The 23,548-nt window shown below is 37.3% G+C and overlaps 2 protein-coding genes across 6 annotated transcripts; both read right to left on the minus strand.

Moving 5' to 3' along the window:
- Positions 1-15,990: 15,990 nt before the first annotated feature.
- Positions 15,991-17,187, minus strand: LOC142161954 (putative late blight resistance protein homolog R1A-3). The gene has a single exon (XM_075218247.1). The coding sequence runs from the start codon at positions 17,185-17,187 to the stop codon at positions 15,991-15,993; it is 1,197 nt and encodes a 398-aa protein (XP_075074348.1).
- Positions 17,188-17,924: 737 nt separating this feature from the next.
- On the minus strand, positions 17,925-21,896 carry LOC107796769 (putative late blight resistance protein homolog R1B-16). 5 transcript variants are annotated; one of them, XM_075256891.1, is made up of 3 exons: positions 21,746-21,894; positions 20,399-20,445; positions 17,925-20,317 (listed from the first exon to the last, which is right to left on the minus strand). In XM_075256891.1, exons 2-3 carry the CDS (start codon positions 20,416-20,418, stop codon positions 17,950-17,952), a joined length of 2,388 nt encoding a protein of 795 aa, XP_075112992.1. In that variant the 5' UTR covers positions 20,419-20,445; positions 21,746-21,894; the 3' UTR covers positions 17,925-17,949. The 5 variants fall into 5 exon arrangements, with proteins under 5 accessions (XP_075112992.1, XP_075112990.1, XP_075112994.1 ...); XM_075256889.1 differs by having other exon boundaries at positions 17,925-20,320; XM_075256893.1 differs by lacking the exon at positions 20,399-20,445 and having other exon boundaries at positions 21,746-21,896.
- Between the last annotated feature and the right edge of the window lie 1,652 nt (positions 21,897-23,548).

The raw sequence follows: 23,548 nt of genomic DNA on the forward strand, positions 1-23,548 counted from the left end.
TGGCGCGAATCATCATTACCGTTTGTGAGGGTGTTTTTGGTTTCCCTCCCTCGTGCACTAATTCGATCATGTGAGCTTCATGGTGCACCGGTAACGGATTTTCATTGATGTTGGGTGCCCCTGGTGCCTGAACCTCGATCCTATTTGTGTCAATAAGATCTTGTATGGAAGTCTTCAACTTCCAACATTTCTCAGTATCATGCCCGGGAGCACCCGAACAATATTCGCAGTTTACTGAATGGTCCAAATTTTTGGGAAGAGGATTTAGCAATTTGGTTTCAACAGGACTTAGTAGGCCTATCTGCTTCAACTTGTGGAAGAGAGTAGTATATGCTTCTCCCAACGGAGTGAATGTTCTTGGCTTCTGCATCCTTTCATTCCTGAAAGCCTGATTTCCACGGAAGCTTGGTCCTGAAGGATTCCTGTAGGCCCTCGGGGGAGGATATGTGTTTTGTGAAGGTGAATATGTGTTTTGTGGAGGTGGATATATTTGTTGGGGAGCCGGTACACGCCATTGCGGACGAGTCGGAGGCTGGGTGTAAGTTTGGGCGTGATGTACAGAAAAATGTTGTTCTTGTGGTGGGTAGTAGGGTTGTGGAGGGTTGTATGGATTGTGTGGGTAGTTTAGATGATGGGGTCTGGGTTGGTAATGAGGGGAAGGACCTTTAGATCTGGACCAATTGCCTGCCTCTATCGTCGTGACCTCCTCTCTCCTTTTCTTTCCGAACGCACCTCCCGTGCCGCTCTAAATGGCCTGAGTCGTCGCCTTAATCGCCGAGTAACTCAGGATTTTATTGGACTTAAGTCCCTCTTCTATCATACCTCCCATTTTCACCACTTCATTGAAGGATTTGCCAACTGATGTCACCAAGTGACCGAAGTAAGTCGGCTCTAGAGTTTGTAGAAAGTAATCTACCATTTCTCCCTCTCTCATTGGAGGATCAACTCGGGCTGCCTGTTCTCTCCATCGGAACCCAAATTCCCTGAAGCTCTCTCCGGGTTTCTTCTCAAGCTTTAGCAATGTGAGACGGTCTGGGACTATCTCAAGGTTGTATTGGAAGTGTCCTGCGAAAGCCTGTGCCAAGTCATCCCAGGTGTACCACCTGCTTGGATCTTGTCTTGTATACCACTCCAATGCCGACCCGCTCAAACTCTGGCCAAAGTAAGCTATCAGTAGCTCATCTTTTCCCCCTGCTCCCCTCATTTTGCTACAAAAGCCCCGCAAATGTGCCATGGGATCACCGTGCCCTTCATATAAATCAAACTTAGGCATCTTGAACCCAGCCGAGTTGGACGTCCGGGAAAGGGCATAGATCCTTGTAGGCCACGCTGACCTGGTTGCCCAATCCGTGCAGGTTCCTGAAGGATTGCTCCAGGCTTTTGAACTTCCTCATTACCTCATCTTGTTCCGGGACCTTAACCGGCTTTTCAATCTCTGCCGGTACCTCAAAATGGGGATTATAGGTATGTGGCTTGGGTGCTTTGAATGTGAGTTCAGAGGGGTAATATTGTGTGTCGTGAGCTTGAAACAGCGGCTTACTGGATGATCTGTGCAATGGTGCTGGGGGAGGCACCCCAAAGACGGGAACATTTGGTGGAGGAGGGTTTTGACTGGGTGGTGGAGCTTGGGAATCATAGGCCTCTCTTCCTTGATAGTAGTGATGGCTCGGGAAACTCGTTGAAGGAACGGGAAAGGGATATTCTGACGTGTGTCCTGGTTGGAAAGTAGGAGTAACAGGTAGTTCTTGCCCCTTTTGGGCTCTAGCTAAGGCTATCTGCATTTCATTCATTTCTAGCCTCATCTTTTCCATTTTTTCCATGGCTTCCTTTAGCATCTGATTTGCCGTCTTTTCCGACTCAACACTGTTGTCTGAACCAGTCATGCTTTCTGGTATGGGCCCTTTTGATCTTGTTTGATAATGGTACGGTGCCAGTACGCTTTAACAAACTAACTGTCTGATATTTGTGGAGAACAACAAACTTGTTAGCGTTAGAGTTTAACAGATTTGATAATAGCACATTGGGGATGCAATGCTCCTAGGCAGTAAACCATTTCTAACATGCTTTGCTTCAAACACATGCGTCATCCCGGCTTGCTTATTTGCCCCTTTAAAGTACTTTGGGAGCCTCTGTATTTTTATTTTTATATATATATTTTTTTTTCCTTTTTTCTTCTTTTCCTTTCTTTTTAATGGCGGTCGAATCTTATGTGGATTGCCTACGTATCATGTCCCCGCGTGAATCAGACTGGGCGTAGTTCTGCCACAAAGTAAAGACACGCAAAAATTCTTTTGGAATCATTTAATTCATCATCAAAATTTGCTATTACAAATTACTTGTCTCAAACCAAGAACAGCAATAGTACAGATTCCAAAGTTCTTAACCTGACTCGATGAAAAGAAAAAGAAAACAACATATGGGAAGATAACAAAGCCAATTAAACAAGACTCGAATCAAGGGATTAAAATTCCAACTTAGGGGCCCGCGAGGCATCGTTCGGCCTTTCCGCAGACTTTGGTACCAGGCCTCTTTGCAAGCTTTTTAGTTCCTCCATGATCCGGTGGACATAACCCCATGACTGAGGCAAAAAGGATATCACGGGGCATCTCTTCACATGTTAGGCACTTCGTGGTGATGTAGCGCCCTATATCATTGATCTTACCCCTGATTCTATCCCTCTCTATGTACAACTATTCTATCCGTTGATTCTTTAGTCCCAATATTCGAGTATTGTCAATGAGCTGATCTTGGAACCTCTCTATTTGTTCTTCCATTCGGGCTATTGACTCATAGCAGCGTTCTCTATCTGTTCTAGCATCCCCGGCTTGTCTAAGGACCCGATTATTGAGAATGGAGTTTATTTCTCTCAATGTTGTAACACTCATTTCGTAGTCCCTTTTTACTTGCCATAGGTGCTCTCTCTGCGCTGCTGTAACCTTTGCCCACCTGACCCGCGTTCTTGCTACACAAGCCTCGGATCTTTCCAAATCCTCTCGGCTTTTGCTGACCTGACTCCTCAACCCTGCTATCAACCTTTCATTGGTCTGACTTTTCTGTTGGTCATCGGCATTCTTTCTGTCTTGGCGGATTCGGGCTCTCAGGGCCTTGTCCTCTTGAATCAACTTGCTTTTCTCTCCTGTATCAGCATCAATTTGCAAGCTGCTTTGGTATTTTAGCCCCTCAATTTGCTGTTTTAACTTGCCAATCTCGACCCGATATTCCTTCTCTTTTGCTAGCCAACCCCATTGTGCTTGCGATGATTCTACAAAGTCTTGGACGTGAGCTCTCTTAGCTGGTCTCTAGTGCTCAAGCTCTCTTCTGTACCATGTGAGGTATTTTGGCGACACTTCGCCTTTGGCCCGGTCTTGTACAAGAGTATCTACGGTTTGACATTCATTCCAGATTCTCCGAACGACTGCTTCAGGGAACTGCCCACCAGGCCCGATTTCGACTACCTGGCCGCTGAGATCCTCTTCCTTTGGGACTATTTGGTATTGCCCCAACTGTCTCAACACTCTGTATGGTGCGTAGGACTGGATACTTTGGAGACTCATCAACAACAAATGAGATTCGGTGGCTGACATATGTATGATTTCATCTATGGGTAGCCACCCAAATGCCCATTCTATCTGGTTTGCTGAAATAGAGCGCAACAGCGTGACCCATTCGGCGACCCCTTCTGGCAAGCTGAACCCGTCGACCCTAGTGGGAAACTCTTCTATACAAGTCTTTTGTGATGACCCATATTTCAGAAACTGAGGGCGAAGACATAGATGCTCTGTCATCCACATTTGCAGTAGTATATTACATCCCTCAAAGAAACCTCCTCCGGTTTTGCAAACAGTGAGTGCGCGGAAAATGTCTGCTATTATCATTGGTGCCAGAGTGCTGTTTTCTTGCTTGAGCAAAGTGCTGACGACCCCAGCGATTTGTATGTTAATTTTCCCATCCTTTTTAGGGAACACCAGAAAACCCAGAAAGGCTATCATAAAAGCAATACACCTATGCCTCTCCCATTTCAGTCAGCTTTCCCCACTGCAGATCTTACTCTCGGGATTGTTGAACCCTCCAAGATGACCGTACCTGTCGTACAGAAATGCCAAACTACAAAACCCTTTTGACAACTCTGGGTTGTGTACCGTTCTGCGGATCTTTACGGTGTCTAGGAACCTGTGTATGGTCACGGTCCTTGGTGCAATGAGATACTCTTCTCTCAGAGGGATTTTAGGACATCCAATGTACCCTGCCAGCTCCTCCAGCGTCGGGGTGAGCTCAAAGTCTGAGAAATGAAATACATTTTGTGTCGAGTCCCAAAATGAAATTAAAGCCCTTATAATGTCCCCTCGCGGATCGATGTCCAGCAATCCAACCAAATTTCCTAAGTATATTTTGACTGTATCTCGCCCTAATTCTTCCAAGTCGTTCCACCACATGCGTAAGCCCAAAGGAACTCTGTTTATAATGGCCTCAGATGAACTCTTACTCGTGCTCATTCTGCACATTTATTAAGGTGATTTTAGACGAAAGCAAAAAATCTTTATTTTGACTCCAAAAATATTTTTCAGTTTTTCCTTAATTTTGAGAAAAGCAAAACTGACTTTCCCGATACGGCCTTTCAGCTCTTCAGGGGTGAAGACTTTAAGGCCGTGGGACTTTAACCGGCCAAAAGGTAAGAAAAATGGCCAAAGGCAGCCGTTTGTGCAAAGACAGCCTTCCGGCGTCCCTTTCGGGAACATTCGGCTATTCCCGCAAAATGGCCTCACCCGATATATGTATATATATACATGTGTATATATATATACATATATATATTTTTTTTATATATCATTATTGAAAAAACGGGAAGTTGGACCCGATAAGGGTTGCCTACGTATCCCACATCCGGTGAGAATCAAACCGACGTAGTTCGGGTAAGAAAATTATCTAAATCACGGATCCCATTCTCTTTCTCAAAAATCAAAATTATTTGGACATTGGTTTTTCTTAAATGAGAAACTCTTAATAATAATTTTTTTTTTCATAATTCCCTTTATCACCCACCGGTCAACATGCAAATTCGAAGCAAATTAAATGCGCTAACAGACAAGATGCCACAAGATGGTCTTTTTGTTCCAGGTTGATATTCCTAGATGGGCCCAACCCCTGTGTTGAGCCCCCTAAGTCAGATGCAACGTGATGCAAATAAGCGTTTTCCTACTAGGGATCCGTCATGAAGTTATGTTTTACTAAGTTTCAAACTGGGCTTTGTTCTAGACCTGGCTTACCCGAGCGAACAACTCGAGTCGAGGAGGGGGCTACGTACCGGGGACCCGCGGGGTCGTCCGGCTTTGTAACTTATCCAAGCCTCTTTCTACTTGGGCGTGACACTAACAGAATAGGGAGTCTCGACCAGCGAGCTTCTCCCCGGAGGTAAGAAGAAAAGGGTTTCGGCACAATTTATATACAGTTCAGATAATATCAAAGCGGTAAAAGCATCATTTATCACATTAGGCATAAATCATGTAACAGAATCAGATAAAACCAAATATAACAATTTATCTAAGCTCGAATTTCTAACCCTAAACCAGTAGTTCTGGGTCATTTATCTCCAGTAGAGTCGCCAGAGCTGTCACACCTCCTTTTTCCGCCCCCGCGAGGGGCGTAGGAGTTTTTCCAATTAAAGGACAATCGAAATGGGATTTATTTTTTTATTTCAGAGTCGCCACTTGGGAGATTTAGGGTGTCCCAAGTCACCAATTTAATCCTGAATCGAGGAAAAGAATGACTCTATTTAACAGTCTGCGTACCAGAAATCCGGATAAGGAATTCTGTTAACCCGGGAGAAGGTGTTAGGCATTCCCGAGTTCCGTGGTTCTAGCACGGTCGCTCAACTGTCATATTCGGCTTGATTATCTGATTTTATACAAATGTGAACTTATGTGCAAATTTTAACTTTTTACCACTTTTTTATTATTATTTTAAAAGAATATGAACATTGTTTAAAACACGTCTTTGGATTACGTCACATGAAATGCACCCGCAATCCGGAACACATTTTTATTCAATGTTTTGGGATTTAGATTTGGGTCGCATGAAATGCACACCCAAGTTTAAGAGAGTAAATTATTAAACACGCGCCTAAAGAGACTATCGTGTTATTATTCTAGGAAGGCCGTGAAAGTTGCTAAACGGCCCGTCCCGAAAACTAAGTACTTTAATATATACATTTAACGAGGGCCCCGCAATTTATGAGTTTTGTTTAGCGAGGCTTATCTCATTCGTTATTCTTTTAAAGAATTTGCAACGTCGTGGAAATGCATCTCGAACCACGTCACAATCAATGCACCCGTGATTAAAGACGTATTTCAACGTCGTTGAGATTTGGATTTGAGTCACATAAATGCGCACTCGAGTTTAGGGAGGTACATTATTAAATACGCACCTAAAGCGACTAGCGTATTGTTACTTTTGGGGAAGGCCATAAAATTCGCTAGACGGCCTGTCCCGAATTCTAATTCAAACATACATTTTTGTGAGGGCCCCACAATCTGTGCGTTTTATTTGGCGAGGCTATCTCATTTTTATTTTAGAAGGATATCCTAAAGCAGCTATATATATATATATATATTTTTTTTTCGTCCGTCTCTAAATGGAAGAAGAAAAGGTCCTACTTTATTTACATGCTTGAAAAGACCATCATTTATTTCACGGATTCAAGCAAACGGAGCCAGAAAATTGCAATCAAACTTTGCGCGAAAGGAAGTTGTTTCATGCCTCATTCTATAAGAGGATACTACTAAAGCTGAAATTATAACCAAATACGGAATTGACAGGAAATACGCATTCAAAAGGGACAAAGTATCTTATAACTAATTTGAACCACATTGTTAGACGAAATGAACCGTTGGGACTAATTGTTTTCAACTACTTGAAGCTAAGCCAACCTTAATTACTAATGGTTACGAAAGTTACTTAACTTGCTTGTTAACTTGAATAACCTATTGGGTTAAGGTTCTTATCCTTTCTACATTTCTTGAATCGCGCCACAAGTATGTCAAGCCTACGGATTCTATTAATTTAAGGGCGTGAATTCATACTATGTTCCTATCTGATTATATGACACTCGAAGCAAACCGTTAATGACTTTGTCAACTAACTATTGCAATACTAAAGCTATGGAGACATACTTTCAACTTGAAACTGAAATCAACATGAGATCTACATTTGTTTCGGATTTTTTGCCTTTTAGACCAAATGCTGAGTCTAACAAACTCTAATTATATTGAAAGCTATGGCCAGACAATTACCCATTGAAACAAAATCCAAACAAACCCAGACATGATTCTAATGGAATACATGAACTATTATACACAGCTTAACATTCAATATACAACTAAAGCAAATTCGAAAGAGGCACTTCAACTCTTCATTTCTATACTCAGGTTTCAATTTTCAGCCTACATTGACAGTGTATCAGTTGTGTACCTGAGATTGGAAACAAGAACAAGAAGAGGAAGAAGATCAGCAACAGCAGTTGGGCAGCAGTAAGGCAGTAATAACAACAGCAACAACAGTTCCACAATAACAGCAGCTCAACGAACAACCAATAACAACTTTAATAGCAATAAAAACCAGAAGCAGTCCAGCAGCATACAGAAACCCAAAATACAGTAGTAACCCAGCAGAGAAACCAGAATACCCCACTGAAATAGTAACAACCCAACTAGATGACAGACTTGACAGAAAATAGCTTGACAATCGAACAATCGGACTTAGCAAAACAGCTTGAAAACCCCAACTATATCAAACCAAACAACTGACCAGCGCCCCCCCCCCCCCCATTTTGCCTTTTAAGACTATCAGCTTTTCTCTCTCAATTGCCAACCCCTCATCAGTAAAAAAAATGAGCTCATTTATAGGCCCAAAATACCTTCACAGGACTGCCTCGTATCCAGACTCTCCTGCCCATACCCTTCAACTTCTCATGCCTAAGTATCTTCTTGATGCAAGTCATTTGGTTCCCCACTATAGCATGATTGTCATATTGATTCATTCAAGAGTCATGGGCTTTATTAGATTATTTATTTTAAACCCATGTTCTTGTGTTGTGCACCCCACTAATACTAGATTAATAGTATTTTTCATTAACCAACTGACAGTCCACTAATCCTAAGCATTTGTCAGTCTTTGACACCCCAAATTAACCCTAAAGCCGCTGATTATTACTGCCTTACCCCACCCCCTTCACATCGTTGAGTCTGTCAGCTATAACCATTTTAATCCTAATTCGAACCTCACCAACTGACAAACTACAACCTATAATTAGTTTACCACTGGATTTAGACAACTATCTAATCAGAATCAGACAGTATGAATCAAGTTGTTGCCTTTCAAGACTGTAAAAAACAAACGACAATATGTAACAAATTGACTTTGCGAGTTACAACGTATACTAATCAGTCAACAACAAAAGCAGGCTAAAACAGAACACACAGGTGATTCATGTGTTTTCGGACAAAACATGGAACTTATGAAACTTAATTATTCGACGACATTACTCAAATCGACTATACAAACTATTACATGCAACAACCAATCGACAAACAACATAGACTAAATAGGCCACCAAATTATTTCAATTTTCGGGACACTTAGCAGGGAGCTTACGAAACTTAACTACTCGACGACATTAGTCGAAGCGAATAGATATCTCATAACATACACTTAACACTGAATAGAAGGAAAGAAAAGAAAATTACCTCGGAAGCTTAAGCATCAAAAACGACCCAGGCCTGAACCGAACTCATTAGGGTATGAGGGAGATTCGAACGATACCAACGTTGATTAGGGTATGATGGATGTCAGGGGAGTGGCTGGTGTGAATTTGGGACTCATTAGGTGATTTAGGGTTTTGGCTCGAATCTTTGATCGAAGATTCGAGAACCCTGGAGATGATTCGAAGTTAAGTGACCAGGGATTCGTGTTCAGGGTGGTTTGTAGTTTCAGTGGTGTAGCTATGGTGACCGGTGGCGTTGTTGCCGCCGGGTTTACGTTGAAGGGGAGCTAAGGCAGCTGCTAGGGTTTTGGGGGGGTGTTTGGGATCGTCTCTGAGAGAGACGATGAAACAGGGGGGTGTTTGGCTAGGGGGCGGGGTAACAGGGTTAGGCTTATATACGACTTAGGGGTTAGATCCTGGCCGTTGGATCAGGTGAGATCGATGGCTAGGATCTATTCACTGAAGGGGGACGACGTCGTTTATGCGTAGTGGTGGGTGAGACCGGGTATGGGAATGGATCGGGTCAGGTCAACGGGTATGAAGGATGTGATCTTGGCCGTTGATCCATTTGAGATCAACGGCCCTGCTCAACTGGGACAGAAACGGTGTCGTTCGGGCACCTCTGAGGAGACGGACCAGTTTAATACATTGGGCCAGCTCGTTTGGGCCTATTTTTATTTTAATTTTTGGCCCAAACCGAGTATTCTTTACTATTTTCAACTCTTTTTCTTTTTCTACTTTAATTAACAATCAACAAAATTCTAAAATAATTTGTAAAACCAAAATTAGCCTACAACAATGTTAAACCTTAACAACAATTAACACACAAGGTCAAACATTTAATTAAAAATAAAATTACACAACGGCGCACATAAATGACAAAACACAACAAAAATGCATATTTTTGTGATTTTCTTTCTTTTAAAATAAAACATGATTTAATTGACTCCAAAATGCACAATTAAATCTTGAATGCGCATGCAACATGTATTTATACATACATATATATATATATATATATATATATATATGTTTATTTATATCAATCACAACAACGGCAAGCATTTACGGACCAAATAATTACCAAAATGTCACGTAAATTCTAAAAATCATACACAGATGGATTTTGTTTTATTTTTTTTTATTTCTTTTGGAATAATTTCCGTGAAGCAAAAATCACGTGCTCACACACACCAATCAGGAAAGAAGGCAATGAAGCATCCAATGTCCCTTGTAAGTTGAGAAACTGATAGTAAATTATACCTAAACTGTGGTACATATATGATATTTTTAATTGATAAATCATTCAGAATACTAGAGGATCCTAGGTGTGTAATCCTACTAGTTTCATAGATAGAAACTGCACTTTCCTATCTTCTCCTTTAGGAATCTCCATAAAACTAGTGAGAAAATCTAAAATAGACACCATATGGTTAGTGGCACCTGAGTCTATGATCCACCTATCTTGCTTAAATGTGCTCAAGAGTGACAATGGTGTACTTGTGACCTTGGCATGAGTTGTTGTTTCAATAGGTGATGTGTTCTAGTTGAGCAGTTGTTTATATTGCTCCCCTGTGAAGAAGTTCCCTGTAGTTGCCACTCCAAGACTTTATTGGTCTTTGGTGCTTTGGAATGGTCAACCTGTGCATTGTGTGTTTTTGCCATGTTTCTTCTAAAAAAATTCTTCTTTGGCTTGTAGTCAGGTGGGTAACCTACCAACTTGTAACAAACATCTTTAGTGTGTCCTTTTAATTTGCAATATTCACAGAATAACCGAGCTTTCTGCTTGTAGCCACCAGGAAATCCTTGTCCTAAGTTGTATTCCACAGCTGCAGCCCCCATCTCCTAGCCACTAACATTCACTGTCTTTGCTCGTTGACTCTCATCCTGAACTACCATCCAATATGCCTCATTGATAGTAGGTGTAGGAATCATAAGCATGATTTCACCCTTTTCTTGGGCGAACGACTCATTTAATCCATTCAGAAATTGCACCAAACGTTGTTGCTGAATATGCTCTAGAAACATCTTTGATTTTGGACATCGACATGATGGAGTAGGGGTCATAGCATCGTACTCATCCCACAGATCCTTGAGCTTAGAATAATAAGTGGATACAAGTTATAATCCTTGCTTCAAAGCAGCAATGTCCTCAAATAAATTGTAAATCCGCTATATGTTCCTTGTATCGAATCTCTCCTTTAAATCTTTCCACATATTGTGTGTAGAAGATGCATAAACCACACTGCTATACAACTCTTTTCTTACTGCATTCATAATTCACAACAAAATAAAGGCATTGCACCTTCCCAATGATCATGAAGATCCTTCTTAAAATTCTCCTTGTGACAAGTACCGCCAATGAATCCAATTTTGTTCTTCGTAAAAAGTACAATTCTTATGGATCGATACCACAAATTGTAATTTTTAGTGCCTAATAGTTTGAATTCAATCGGATGCTCACCCGGGGAATCGGAAGGTCGCAAATACAGAGGATGGTTGTGACTTAGTACTATGTCAGCACTGGTTCCTTCATCAATCGCCATTTTACTCTCAGTTGAAAAACCCTAGCTCTGAAATTAAGATCGTCAATGGAGAAGAACACATAATCGGGGAGCAAAACTGATCACCGGAGCTTAATCGGAAGGCTATGATACCATATTGCAACCGAGGAAAAAGAAAAATGCACATGCAAGCAATTGGAAGGTTCTGGAAGAACAAGAGAGAGATATATATATATATAGAGAGAGAGAGAGCTCAAAGTGGAGCCACTTGTGTAAATGTATAGAATTGAGTCTCTCAGAAGAAGCTAATATCTAAAGCTTATATATGCACAGTCATAACCAACTAACCGACTATAGACAATTAAGTTACAAGTTTTCACTTATACACTTTGACCCCTAAACTAACGTGTTATGCTATGTTGGTTTAATAACATCAACCAAAGAAGAGCTTGAATAAAGCATGGAGGTACCTGATTGAAGTATAGAAACAGATATCGAAAGACTGTTCTCGATTGGTTAACCACAAGCATCATCCATCGAATTCCCCCTACTCATCCCAATTACTTTCTCGGTCATTCTCATCTACGAGGACACTAATTGCAGAGTAGAAATTAATAGCAGAAGAGGCACCAACATCAGAAATATCACTAGTGGAGACAAACTCAAAGGACGACAAAAATCGGGTAGATGGAAAGAAAAGAGCGTTGCGCATAAGGTGAAGGAAGGAGACCTAAAAGAAATTGCGAGTCTAATTTCTTTCACTTTAAAAAACAAAAATGTCTCATATGTGGCAAAATTTTCTACTATTAATTGTAAAAAGACGGTAAAAAGTTATGAATATTACGTTAATTAAAGCAAATGTTATAATGTTCGGTCTTTTTTTTTTTTTATCAAATATCATAATTTTTATAACAATTTCAAGTAAATGTCTCTAAACTAATTAATTCTTGTCTTTTTTCATAAATGTCACTAATTAAATGTTGTTGTAGCTTATATTTGCTGTAGTGATGGTTGAGTAATTATCACCCTATCATAACCTTTGGTGGTAGTTAATTAAACATACTACTATGTGATATAATTCAATTAACACAGCTATTTATCATTTCCAAATTATTTTTCAGCTTGCACACGTTTCAATTACTTATCGTAATACATATTTTCTTCATCAACACATATACAAAGGAATTTTGTTGATAAACAGTTAGATAGGTGGGAAAAAGTCATTTAGTTTTTTCTTGTCTCTGCTGGATTATTTGAAAATCGTTTCCCGTGATCAATTTTAACTTCATTAATTGCATAGCATTTTATATGATGGTATTTGAGAAACACAGAATTTAAGAGAAAAATAAAGACAACTAATTCATTAAATATAGATATATGTGTGGATGCATGTAGAACACAGAGGCGGACCTACATGGGCAGTAGAGGGGTCACGGGAACCCGTTAGTAATAATAATAATATATATATATATATATATATATATATATATATATATATATATATATATATATATATATATATATATATACATACATACATACACCTTAAATAATTTTGATGTGCCCCAAATACAAAAGTTGAACTGGCTCCGTTGGTTTAGCATGACGCATTTCTCTCCCCATTCACTGCATGACCAGGCAGGGTTCGAGACCGCGATTCCAGCGCTTTCTTTCAATTCAAGATAGATTAGTATCTCTTGTATTTAGTGCTCAACTTATTTTTTTTTCTTTATCTTTTCTAAGTTTATGAACAATTATTTGGCACTAGTACATAATAGTCAAGTTCTACACAAAATAGTCTCAAACTCTTTGTGAGAAATATCCTTCTAGACATCGATAAGATAATAGAGAAAGACATAAAAAAATATTAAAGGAAATGGGAAGGGGATAAGATATTCCATTAGCAATAAGCCAATTATCTTCTTTATCCTAATAATTAAGTTTATTAAGCATTACCATTTTCTTGACATGTATAAAAATAATTAATTTAATTTTTCCCAAAAATAGTAATAAAAAATTCCAAAAAAGCTTCTGCCTTCAAGGATCATTTCGGCAAAGTAGCAGACGTCCATCGATTCAAAGAAAGCGATTGAGACTCTGCTTGGACTGCTTTACATACCTTCAATCTTGATCTTATTAGACTAAGTTTTTGATATTTTTGAATATTCTTTTGTTCACTGACTCAAAGTCACTAAGTTTTTAAGGAGTTAACACGGCAGATTTCGTCATTACTAGCTGACATATCTATATCAATAATGGTGTTCCCGCTACACTCAAATCTTGGGTCCGCCTCTGTGTAGCACGTAAAAATATTTTCTTGTTAATGCATAACGATGAGACGACAACATAGGACTCTGTCTGTCCTAATACTATGTTGAATTACATGAATCACTTTATCCAAAATATGAAACTATTAAAGAGAAACCAATTTATTTACTTCTTTTAGGTTTTCAACAAAGAAAACTTTGAATAATGATGAATTAAGAAACAAAAATATATATATATATATATATATATATATATATATATATATATATATATATATATATATATATATATATCAAAGAATAAATTGCATATAAAACTGAAAATGAATGACTACGTCCACGAATTATGAGTACAGGAGTCCATAACCTTTTTTTTATTTATTTATTCCAAGGAAAGGGAAGAGCAAAAATAGGGAAGACTTGCACTCTTGAATTATGGTAAATCCAAAAGACGCCAAAAATGTTATATGAATGAATGATTTCATTTTGGTAAAGTTTTCTCCAAGAGCGAGATTCTATATATTCGCATAATGTAAAAATAAAAATAAAAAAAATAGCCTAATTTGTCTAATTGATAGTTTTCTAACTAGCCATCCAAAAAGCATAAATTTTATTTTATGAAAATTTCCCAAAAGTTGTTTGAACTATGCTTCTTTTTTAAAATATAAGAGGTCGTTTGGTAGGATGCATTAGAGAAAATAATGCATGCATTAGCTTTTGGTATTATTAGTCCTTGTTTGGTACACTTTTTTAACTTATGTATTGCTAATGCAAGTATTGGTTTATACAACCTATTTGGTATTATCTTATGTATAACCAATATATATTATCCTATTCGGAACAAACGAAGTTGTTATAGAGAAGTTTGACTGTACTAGCAATACCAAATCTATTAATGCATGCATTAGCATGGTCAAAGATAAAACTGTCCTTAAAGTTCCTTAAAGTTAAAGAATATGGAGGGCATTTTTGTAAACAACTAATTTTCTTAAAAATTAAGCAATATTTTTAATACACCACACTAAACAGTGGGTAAGAAATAATCCCGGCATAACTAATATTTCATTACTAACTCATGCATTAATAATTCTTGCATTACTAATACACCTTATCCAACACTATTCTTATACACCCTACCAAACGAGAAAAGCGGAGGAAAGAGCATGTTTCTTCTTGCACGTGTATCATAATTATGAAATCACATAACTTTATTTAAGGATAGACCCTTGTGGTCCGACCCTTTCGCGCATAGCGGGAGTTTAGTGCACCGCATGAACTTCGAGATTGTCACATCATGTGAACTCTTCAACTTGTTTTTTAATGTTGAGAGCTGAATCCTGAAGTGACTTGCTGCAATAACCCAGTTTAATCAACTTCAGTGTTGGGATATCGACAAAGCTAGAAGGGATATCTTGAAGTCAAAAGTTATCAAGTAAAGAAAAAAAAGTTATATGATCAAATTTGAAGGGAAGATAACACAGCCACTCAATTCAATGGATATGTAGGTCAAGAAATGCAGTTCGAGAGATTGAAGTGGGAGTTGTTCAAGATTCAAATAAGTCTCTAATGTTATCAAGTAAAGAGAAAAGACTTATATGATCCCATGGACAGAATGTTGGATGAGCAATGAAGTCGTTGGAATCTTATCCAATGAATATTCATACTGCACCTATTGTTTCACAAGATCGTCATGGATACACATGCATAACTGAGGTTCCTTTGAATCTCGGTTGAGTCAATTGTTCTGAATTATAACCTATTTGATTTTGAGAAGTGTAATCAAAGGTTAATGCAAAAACTTTATGTACCGGACTGTACTTTTTTGTATGGAGAAACTAGTTATCCTTTTTCTAATAATTCCACACTCAAAATCATTTTGTGAATATATTAAACAAACAGAAACGGCCATTCTCCTCACATACCCTTAAAAAGAAATTGTTAGAACCGAAAAAATCAGGTGTCATGCGAAAGCTAGCAAAGCAAATCTTGAACGACGATAAATCAGATAACAAAAGAGAAATCTACCAAAAGAGACACAAACATTTAACGTGGTTCGGTCAACTGGCCTACGTCCACAACGGAGATGAGCAATTCACTATATAAAAGGAGAGTACAAAATATCGAGAGAACAACCTCACGAAGAGAAAACTACAAGTGGATCACTAACACTTGTCCCGTAAAGTTCTCCCCCTAAACACGACTCTCAAACCCCCTATGGCTACATTGTGGATGCTGCTGAATGAGAAGGACGGATTTTCAATATATAGAACTCCAAACTTTTTCCTACAAGAAAAAGGACTAGCCAAATATAGGAGAATTATAATTTCCTTCTATACAAAGGAAAACTCAATTAAGGTAATTATATTGCCCCTTTTCCTTCAACAAATAGGAAACCCAAAAATGGTAAGAAAATTATGGCAAACACCTAACAGAAATTACTTCAGAATAAGCAGAACTTAAAATTTTAATAAACAACAATTTTAAATATTCGTAAATCGTTATCTTTTCTTCCATGAGGCATATTTTTAAAATCAACTTGAACTTGGAGAGAGTCACATCCTGTGATATCTTCTACTTCTTTTTTAATGTTCAGAGCTGAATCCTCAACTGACTTCATGCAGCCCGTCAATCTGATCAACTTCAGTGTTTGGATATCTGCGAAGCTAGACGGGATCTCTTGAAGCTTCTCACAACGACGTATAACCAGTTTCTCTAGCACGGGGAAGGATGCCTCTGAGGAGCGCCATTCGGTCATATAAACAACTTTTAAGTTCAAATATTTGAGTGCTGGGAACTTGTAATCACCTACATCCCAACATTTGATATCTTCATCCTTGAAGTGTATTCTACGTAGTTTGAGTCTCTCAAGATTTTGCAGTCTTGCAATATTTGAAACAACTTTTTCTGTTAGGACAATTCTATGAATGGACAAATCCTTTAGATTTGAGGGGAAAACAATACAGCTGCCCCTTCCGATTCTTACTTGAGGCACGTCTTCTGAGAAGCCCACTTCGAGAGATTGAAGTGGGAGTTCTCCAAGATTCAGTTGTAAAATAGGTAAAATCGGTTCAACAATGTGGAGCTTGAGTTGTTCAATATTTGGAAATCTCCACCAGAACTCCGGAGTCATATCAGCCAAATATATACAGCATTTCCCGAAAGACTTCAAGTTCGGTAACACAGTTTGTGAAGATTCTTCGAAAATTGCTCGATCATTCTCTTCCCATTTGAATTCAATTTCCTTGATATCCACATGCCTTAGCTTCTGCATTTTCCAAAGACCAGCAGGGGATATCTTACGTCCTAATGACTTAGGCCGCCACCCCACCCGCAAAGTTTGTAGATCGAGTAAGTGTGATACCCACCGGAAATCAAATTTTTCGGTCCATATTGCAAGATACCTCAAGTGAGTTACTGCTTGCATTGCCCTAGCCCAATAACCTACATCCAAGTAGACCTTCGACAAATCCAACACCCGAATAAGTCTAATGCAATCAAGTAAAAGGACATGATTTGTCAAACTCAGGTCCCATTTACAGAGTTTTGGATGAGCAATGAACTCAAGAGATCCTACTTCACTCAACTCCGCCAACGTTGGAATTTTATTCAATGAATATTCATGCTCCATCAACTGCTTGGCCAGATCGTCATGAACATACATACATAATCGAGGTTCCTTTGAATCTCGGTTGAGTCAATTGTTCTGAATTATAACCTATTTGATTTTGAGAAGTGTAATCAAAGGTTAATGCAAAAACTTTATGTACCGGACTGTACTTTTTTGTATGGAGAAACTAGTTATCCTTTTTCTAATAATTCCACACTCAAAATCATTTTGTGAATATATTAAACAAACAGAAACGGCCATTCTCCTCACATACCCTTAAAAAGAAATTGTTAGAACCGAAAAAATCAGGTGTCATGCGAAAGCTAGCAAAGCAAATCTTGAACGACGATAAATCAGATAACAAAAGAGAAATCTACCAAAAGAGACACAAACATTTAACGTGGTTCGGTCAACTGGCCTACGTCCACAACGGAGATGAGCAATTCACTATATAAAAGGAGAGTACAAAATATCGAGAGAACAACCTCACGAAGAGAAAACTACAAGTGGATCACTAACACTTGTCCCGTAAAGTTCTCCCCCTAAACACGACTCTCAAACCCCCTATGGCTACATTGTGGATGCTGCTGAATGAGAAGGACGGATTTTCAATATATAGAACTCCAAACTTTTTCCTACAAGAAAAAGGACTAGCCAAATATAGGAGAATTATAATTTCCTTCTATACAAAGGAAAACTCAATTAAGGTAATTATATTGCCCCTTTTCCTTCAACAAATAGGAAACCCAAAAATGGTAAGAAAATTATGGCAAACACCTAACAGAAATTACTTCAGAATAAGCAGAACTTAAAATTTTAATAAACAACAATTTTAAATATTCGTAAATCGTTATCTTTTCTTCCATGAGGCATATTTTTAAAATCAACTTGAACTTGGAGAGAGTCACATCCTGTGATATCTTCTACTTCTTTTTTAATGTTCAGAGCTGAATCCTCAACTGACTTCATGCAGCCCGTCAATCTGATCAACTTCAGTGTTTGGATATCTGCGAAGCTAGACGGGATCTCTTGAAGCTTCTCACAACGACGTATAACCAGTTTCTCTAGCACGGGGAAGGATGCCTCTGAGGAGCGCCATTCGGTCATATAAACAACTTTTAAGTTCAAATATTTGAGTGCTGGGAACTTGTAATCACCTACATCCCAACATTTGATATCTTCATCCTTGAAGTGTATTCTACGTAGTTTGAGTCTCTCAAGATTTTGCAGTCTTGCAATATTTGAAACAACTTTTTCTGTTAGGACAATTCTATGAATGGACAAATCCTTTAGATTTGAGGGGAAAACAATACAGCTGCCCCTTCCGATTCTTACTTGAGGCACGTCTTCTGAGAAGCCCACTTCGAGAGATTGAAGTGGGAGTTCTCCAAGATTCAGTTGTAAAATAGGTAAAATCGGTTCAACAATGTGGAGCTTGAGTTGTTCAATATTTGGAAATCTCCACCAGAACTCCGGAGTCATATCAGCCAAATATATACAGCATTTCCCGAAAGACTTCAAGTTCGGTAACACAGTTTGTGAAGATTCTTCGAAAATTGCTCGATCATTCTCTTCCCATTTGAATTCAATTTCCTTGATATCCACATGCCTTAGCTTCTGCATTTTCCAAAGACCAGCAGGGGATATCTTACGTCCTAATGACTTAGGCCGCCACCCCACCCGCAAAGTTTGTAGATCGAGTAAGTGTGATACCCACCGGAAATCAAATTTTTCGGTCCATATTGCAAGATACCTCAAGTGAGTTACTGCTTGCATTGCCCTAGCCCAATAACCTACATCCAAGTAGACCTTCGACAAATCCAACACCCGAATAAGTCTAATGCAATCAAGTAAAAGGACATGATTTGTCAAACTCAGGTCCCATTTACAGAGTTTTGGATGAGCAATGAACTCAAGAGATCCTACTTCACTCAACTCCGCCAACGTTGGAATTTTATTCAATGAATATTCATGCTCCATCAACTGCTTGGCCAGATCGTCATGAACATACATACATAATCGAGGTTCCTTTGCACCTAAAGATTGGTGTGGATTATATGGGATTATGACCTGCATATACTTTTCTTTTGCAAGTTTTCTCAAGCAAAACTCACGCACTACATCATGAAGAGTGCAGTACTTTATCTCACCATTGTCTCTCCTTTTAGAAACCATTACAAGGCTTTTGCTCGCTAGATCATTCAAGAAATTTGTATATGCTTCCTCCAAGTTATCTGTGTCCGAATTCTGTACAAAATTTTCAGCCATCCACAACTTTAGTAAAATATAAACTGGAAAATTGTAATCTTCTGGAAACAATCCCATGTAAAGAAGGCAAGCCTTTAATTGATCTTCCAGATGGTCGTAACTTGATTCTATTATCTTCATGCTTTGATCTTCTAAAGCATGGGAACTTAATTCATTTGCGACCTTAAACCACAATGAGGCTTGCCTTTTCTTTGAAATAATCCCAGCAATCAAGACAATCACAAGTGGTAATCCTTTACAGTTTTTGGCAACTCGCAATCCTGCTTCGAGTAATTCTTGTGGACAGATTTCTCCTTGAAAAACTTTCTTCTGGAGTAATTCCCAGCTCTCATCCACTGTGAGAAATCGAAGAAAATATGGATCGCTGTGGAGCTTAAGCTGCCTAACCACTTGTTCATCTCGAGTTGTTACCACTACTCTGCTTCCATCTTCACCATGTGGGAAAGATAATCGCAACTCTTCCCATGCCTTAACTTCCCATATATCGTCTAACACGATGAGGTATCTCTTGCGCATTAGACTCTTTCGCAACTCGTGAGGTATGTCTTCATCTATTATACCATTCATGCTGCCTACAACTTGTTTAAGAATCTCAGAGAACACCTTCGTCGAGCTATATTCTTTTGAAATAGAGCACCATGCTCTAACGTCAAAGTGTCTATTATCAATAAAATAATTAAACACCTTTCTAGCCAAAGTGGTTTTGCCGAGTCCTGGCATTCCAACAATCGAGATAATATCTAGTTCCTTTGTTCCTCCGGTCAATTGTTGAATTATGCTTTTTGCATCATCCTCAAAACCAACGACTTCCTCTTCCATTGATGGAAGACTATGTTTGGTAGAAGCAGTTGCATGAGCAAGAGATCTTTCACCACCCTGAATGCTCTCCATGTCAATTAGCTTTGTCTCTCTTCGGCTGCTAGAAATAAATATTACTATGTTAGATCGATTGGCAAAGAGTTGTCGCGTAATGTTCAAATTAAATCTTATGAAGTACCTTTTCTTCTTGATTCCCATGTTGTCCCTGTACAGAAACTTTTTTATCTGCCATATTTATTTTATTCCAAGGAGGGATAAAAGAATCATTTCTTTCTTCACAAAGACGAAATACTAACCTACCTATCACAGAATTATAATCTTTCATTGAACTATACGAAGGAGACTTTTTAAAGTAAAAATTACTTTTTAAGTTGACAAAACTCGTAGACTACATATTTTGTTTTCATAAGAAAGAACTCTGACAATGAAAGAAGTTAGAAAATAGAATAAAAATTAGTTATAATATAATACTAAGAGTCAAATTCGTTGAAAGACAACTTGAACCAGATTTACATTGTCACTATCGATTTATATTCTATATATTAAGTTATTTATTATAAAATATTAACTCAATTTTGTCACTTAAAGACATTAGTTGTCAATTATAAATTTATTTTCAAGAACTATAGGGCCAATTCTTCATTTCTAAATTTCTAATAGATCAAAATAATCAGTTTTTTAAATTTGTAATTATTTGGAAAAAAAAAGTCGCATAATACTCTAATTCCTAATAAAAGACATCCAAAGTTACTAGAAATTATAAAAAGTATTTATGCTCGTCGTATTCTTTATATGGACATATGGTCCTTACTCTTGACTCATACGGATGAGTATTTTACCTCCTCGAAATTGAATAAAAGGCTACTAAATTAGTTTTTTTTTTATGGATGATTACCTGTAATTACATTGTAGATAGCAGGATAGATTAAAATTTTCTTTTATTCTACTAGTATATAGAAGTTACATGAATATCTTTATAATTTAGCTACCTGTACTATCTGGTTTTATTTCTTGTGAAAAAAACCCAAAAGTAATCTTGGTAGATCTCGTTGATACCAACATATACCAATCATTGTTCATTATTTTGGGGTTTTAACGAATTTTTTCTGGGTATTATCAGTTTTAGCTCATGCCAGAAACTATTTATATTTGGTAGTAAAAAAAGAGTATAAAATTTGTATAATGTTTGTATATAACATACATAATGTATATTTATACAAATAAATTTTATATATTTTTTGACTATTATTTTTATAGCGGCTATATATACAATGTCATTTTTCCAATTTCTTTTCATTTTTATGCCTATAGTACTACTGTTTAAGGCCTCATTAGAAACTATAAGGATAAAATTCAAGTTACCTCTCTAGATCTGGTGGGGGTTTCTTGGAAAGAAAATCATTAGCAAAGCATAAACATCAGACTAAAGAGATTTTAAAAAGAATAAAAATCATTACAATAAATTTTTTTTAAAAATGTTCAAGAAATAGGATCCATACATAGACATAAGCAGAGAAAATCTCACCTTGTACTAAGAAAAGCCGCTGCAGAAAAGATTAATTGCTCTGAATTTATGGTTTTGGAGTAGAGGAGTTAGGAATAGGAAAGAAGATGGTGTAAATGAGAAACTGAAGTAAACAAGTGATGATACATAGTTGTGGTTGGGATTATTAAATTTAATTAATAAACAATTATGTTTATATTAATCAATCCTAGCCTAACCCCCCAATCAGGAAGGTGGCTAAAAAAAATAAAAAATAAAATCCTGCACGTTGAACAAGAATTTAAAACTTATGTTCAGACCTAACTTATGTTTGGGGCAGGATTAAAATAGTTTCTTAAATATACTTTTGAATATTTTGGTTATTTGAGTTTACTAAAAGTGTGTACTTTTAGTTCATCGTAGCAAATTCTGCTATTAGATTCAATGCAATCGCGGAAAAAATGATTTGACGAGAAACACTAGAAAAGTCTGCTTAAAATCCTAACAATTGCAACACTAAAAACTGCACCAAATACAATAAATAAACTAAAAATAGTAGAATTGCACCTTAAAAGAAACAAAAAAATTAGACAAAAAATAGCAGAAATCGTAAAAGGTGCACCTCCGATGTAGTTCCTACTAATTTTTTTTCTTCATAATTTCTATTAGAATTTGCTTTAATATTTGAGTTAGACGAAAAATTCTCAATTTTAATAAATTTAAAGGATCAAGACTGCTCAAAAGTATGCTAAGGATTTTACACATATCCCAATAAGGGAAAATTTTTGTTATTTTCTCTAATATTTGTTTGTTTTTAAGAAATTTGTATTCTCGATCCAACAAAAGTGTGTGCACTTTTTAACTTTAATAAATTTTTGACGCTTGTCATTTAATAAACTTATTATGAGCTGGACTCAATTAGGTAACATTCTTTTTCTTTTAATATATTACACAAGCTATGTTTCTTTTTCACGTTAATAATGGAAACCAGTATAAAATTTTGAATTTTTTCCTTTTTAATTAGACAACACACAAGTCCGTTCAAATTTCAAAATATTCATAACTTCGGCACCTAGAAGTTGCAACTCAATACTATGTGACTTTTTTTTTTTTTGCTTTTTTTTGAAATGGAAATTATAAGCATCGTTAGTACTAGAAAATTACTTCTATATTCGTTATCTTGTGAAACAGGATCGATTGTATTTGGGAAAGACTTTTTACAGTTTTACTAAATAATTACGGGTTTAATTAATACTTTGAATTTAAAACTCATATCGTTTAAATCAAAATTTGGTGGCGACAAAGTCACACAAGCTGACACTATCTTAGGTATTCAAAGTCAAAATAAAGTGGGGTTTTTACTTCTCGTCAATATCTCTATATTGAAAAGGATCTTTCCAAGATATTGCGTTTGGACATAAGAATTGTAAAAATTTCAAAAAAAGTAAAAAAAAAAAAATCAAGAGAAAATGATATTTGAAAATTAGAGTTGTGTTTGGACATGAATATAATTTTGTGTTGTTTTTGATGTTTTGTAAGTGATCTGAGCAAAAATTTTGAAAAACAGTTTTTGAAGTTTTTCAAATTTTCGAAAAATTTCAAACTTAATCTTCAAGTGAAAATTAAAAAATTTATGGCTAAACACCGATTTCGAAAAAAAGTGAATTTTTGGGGAAAAAGTGAAAAATTTCTTATGTCCAACAGGTTCTAAGTCATTTGGATATACAAAAGCTATTTCCACGTCTCGAACCTGTGACCTCGTAGTCACATGGCAACAACTTTACCAGTTACACAAGGCTCTCGTTCAGTTAGACTAGTTATTAAGGTAGTTAAATCTGAGCCTTT

This window comes from Nicotiana tabacum, chromosome 7, assembly GCF_000715075.1.
Source record: "Nicotiana tabacum cultivar K326 chromosome 7, ASM71507v2, whole genome shotgun sequence".
Classification (NCBI taxonomy): Eukaryota; Viridiplantae; Streptophyta; class Magnoliopsida; order Solanales; family Solanaceae; genus Nicotiana; species Nicotiana tabacum.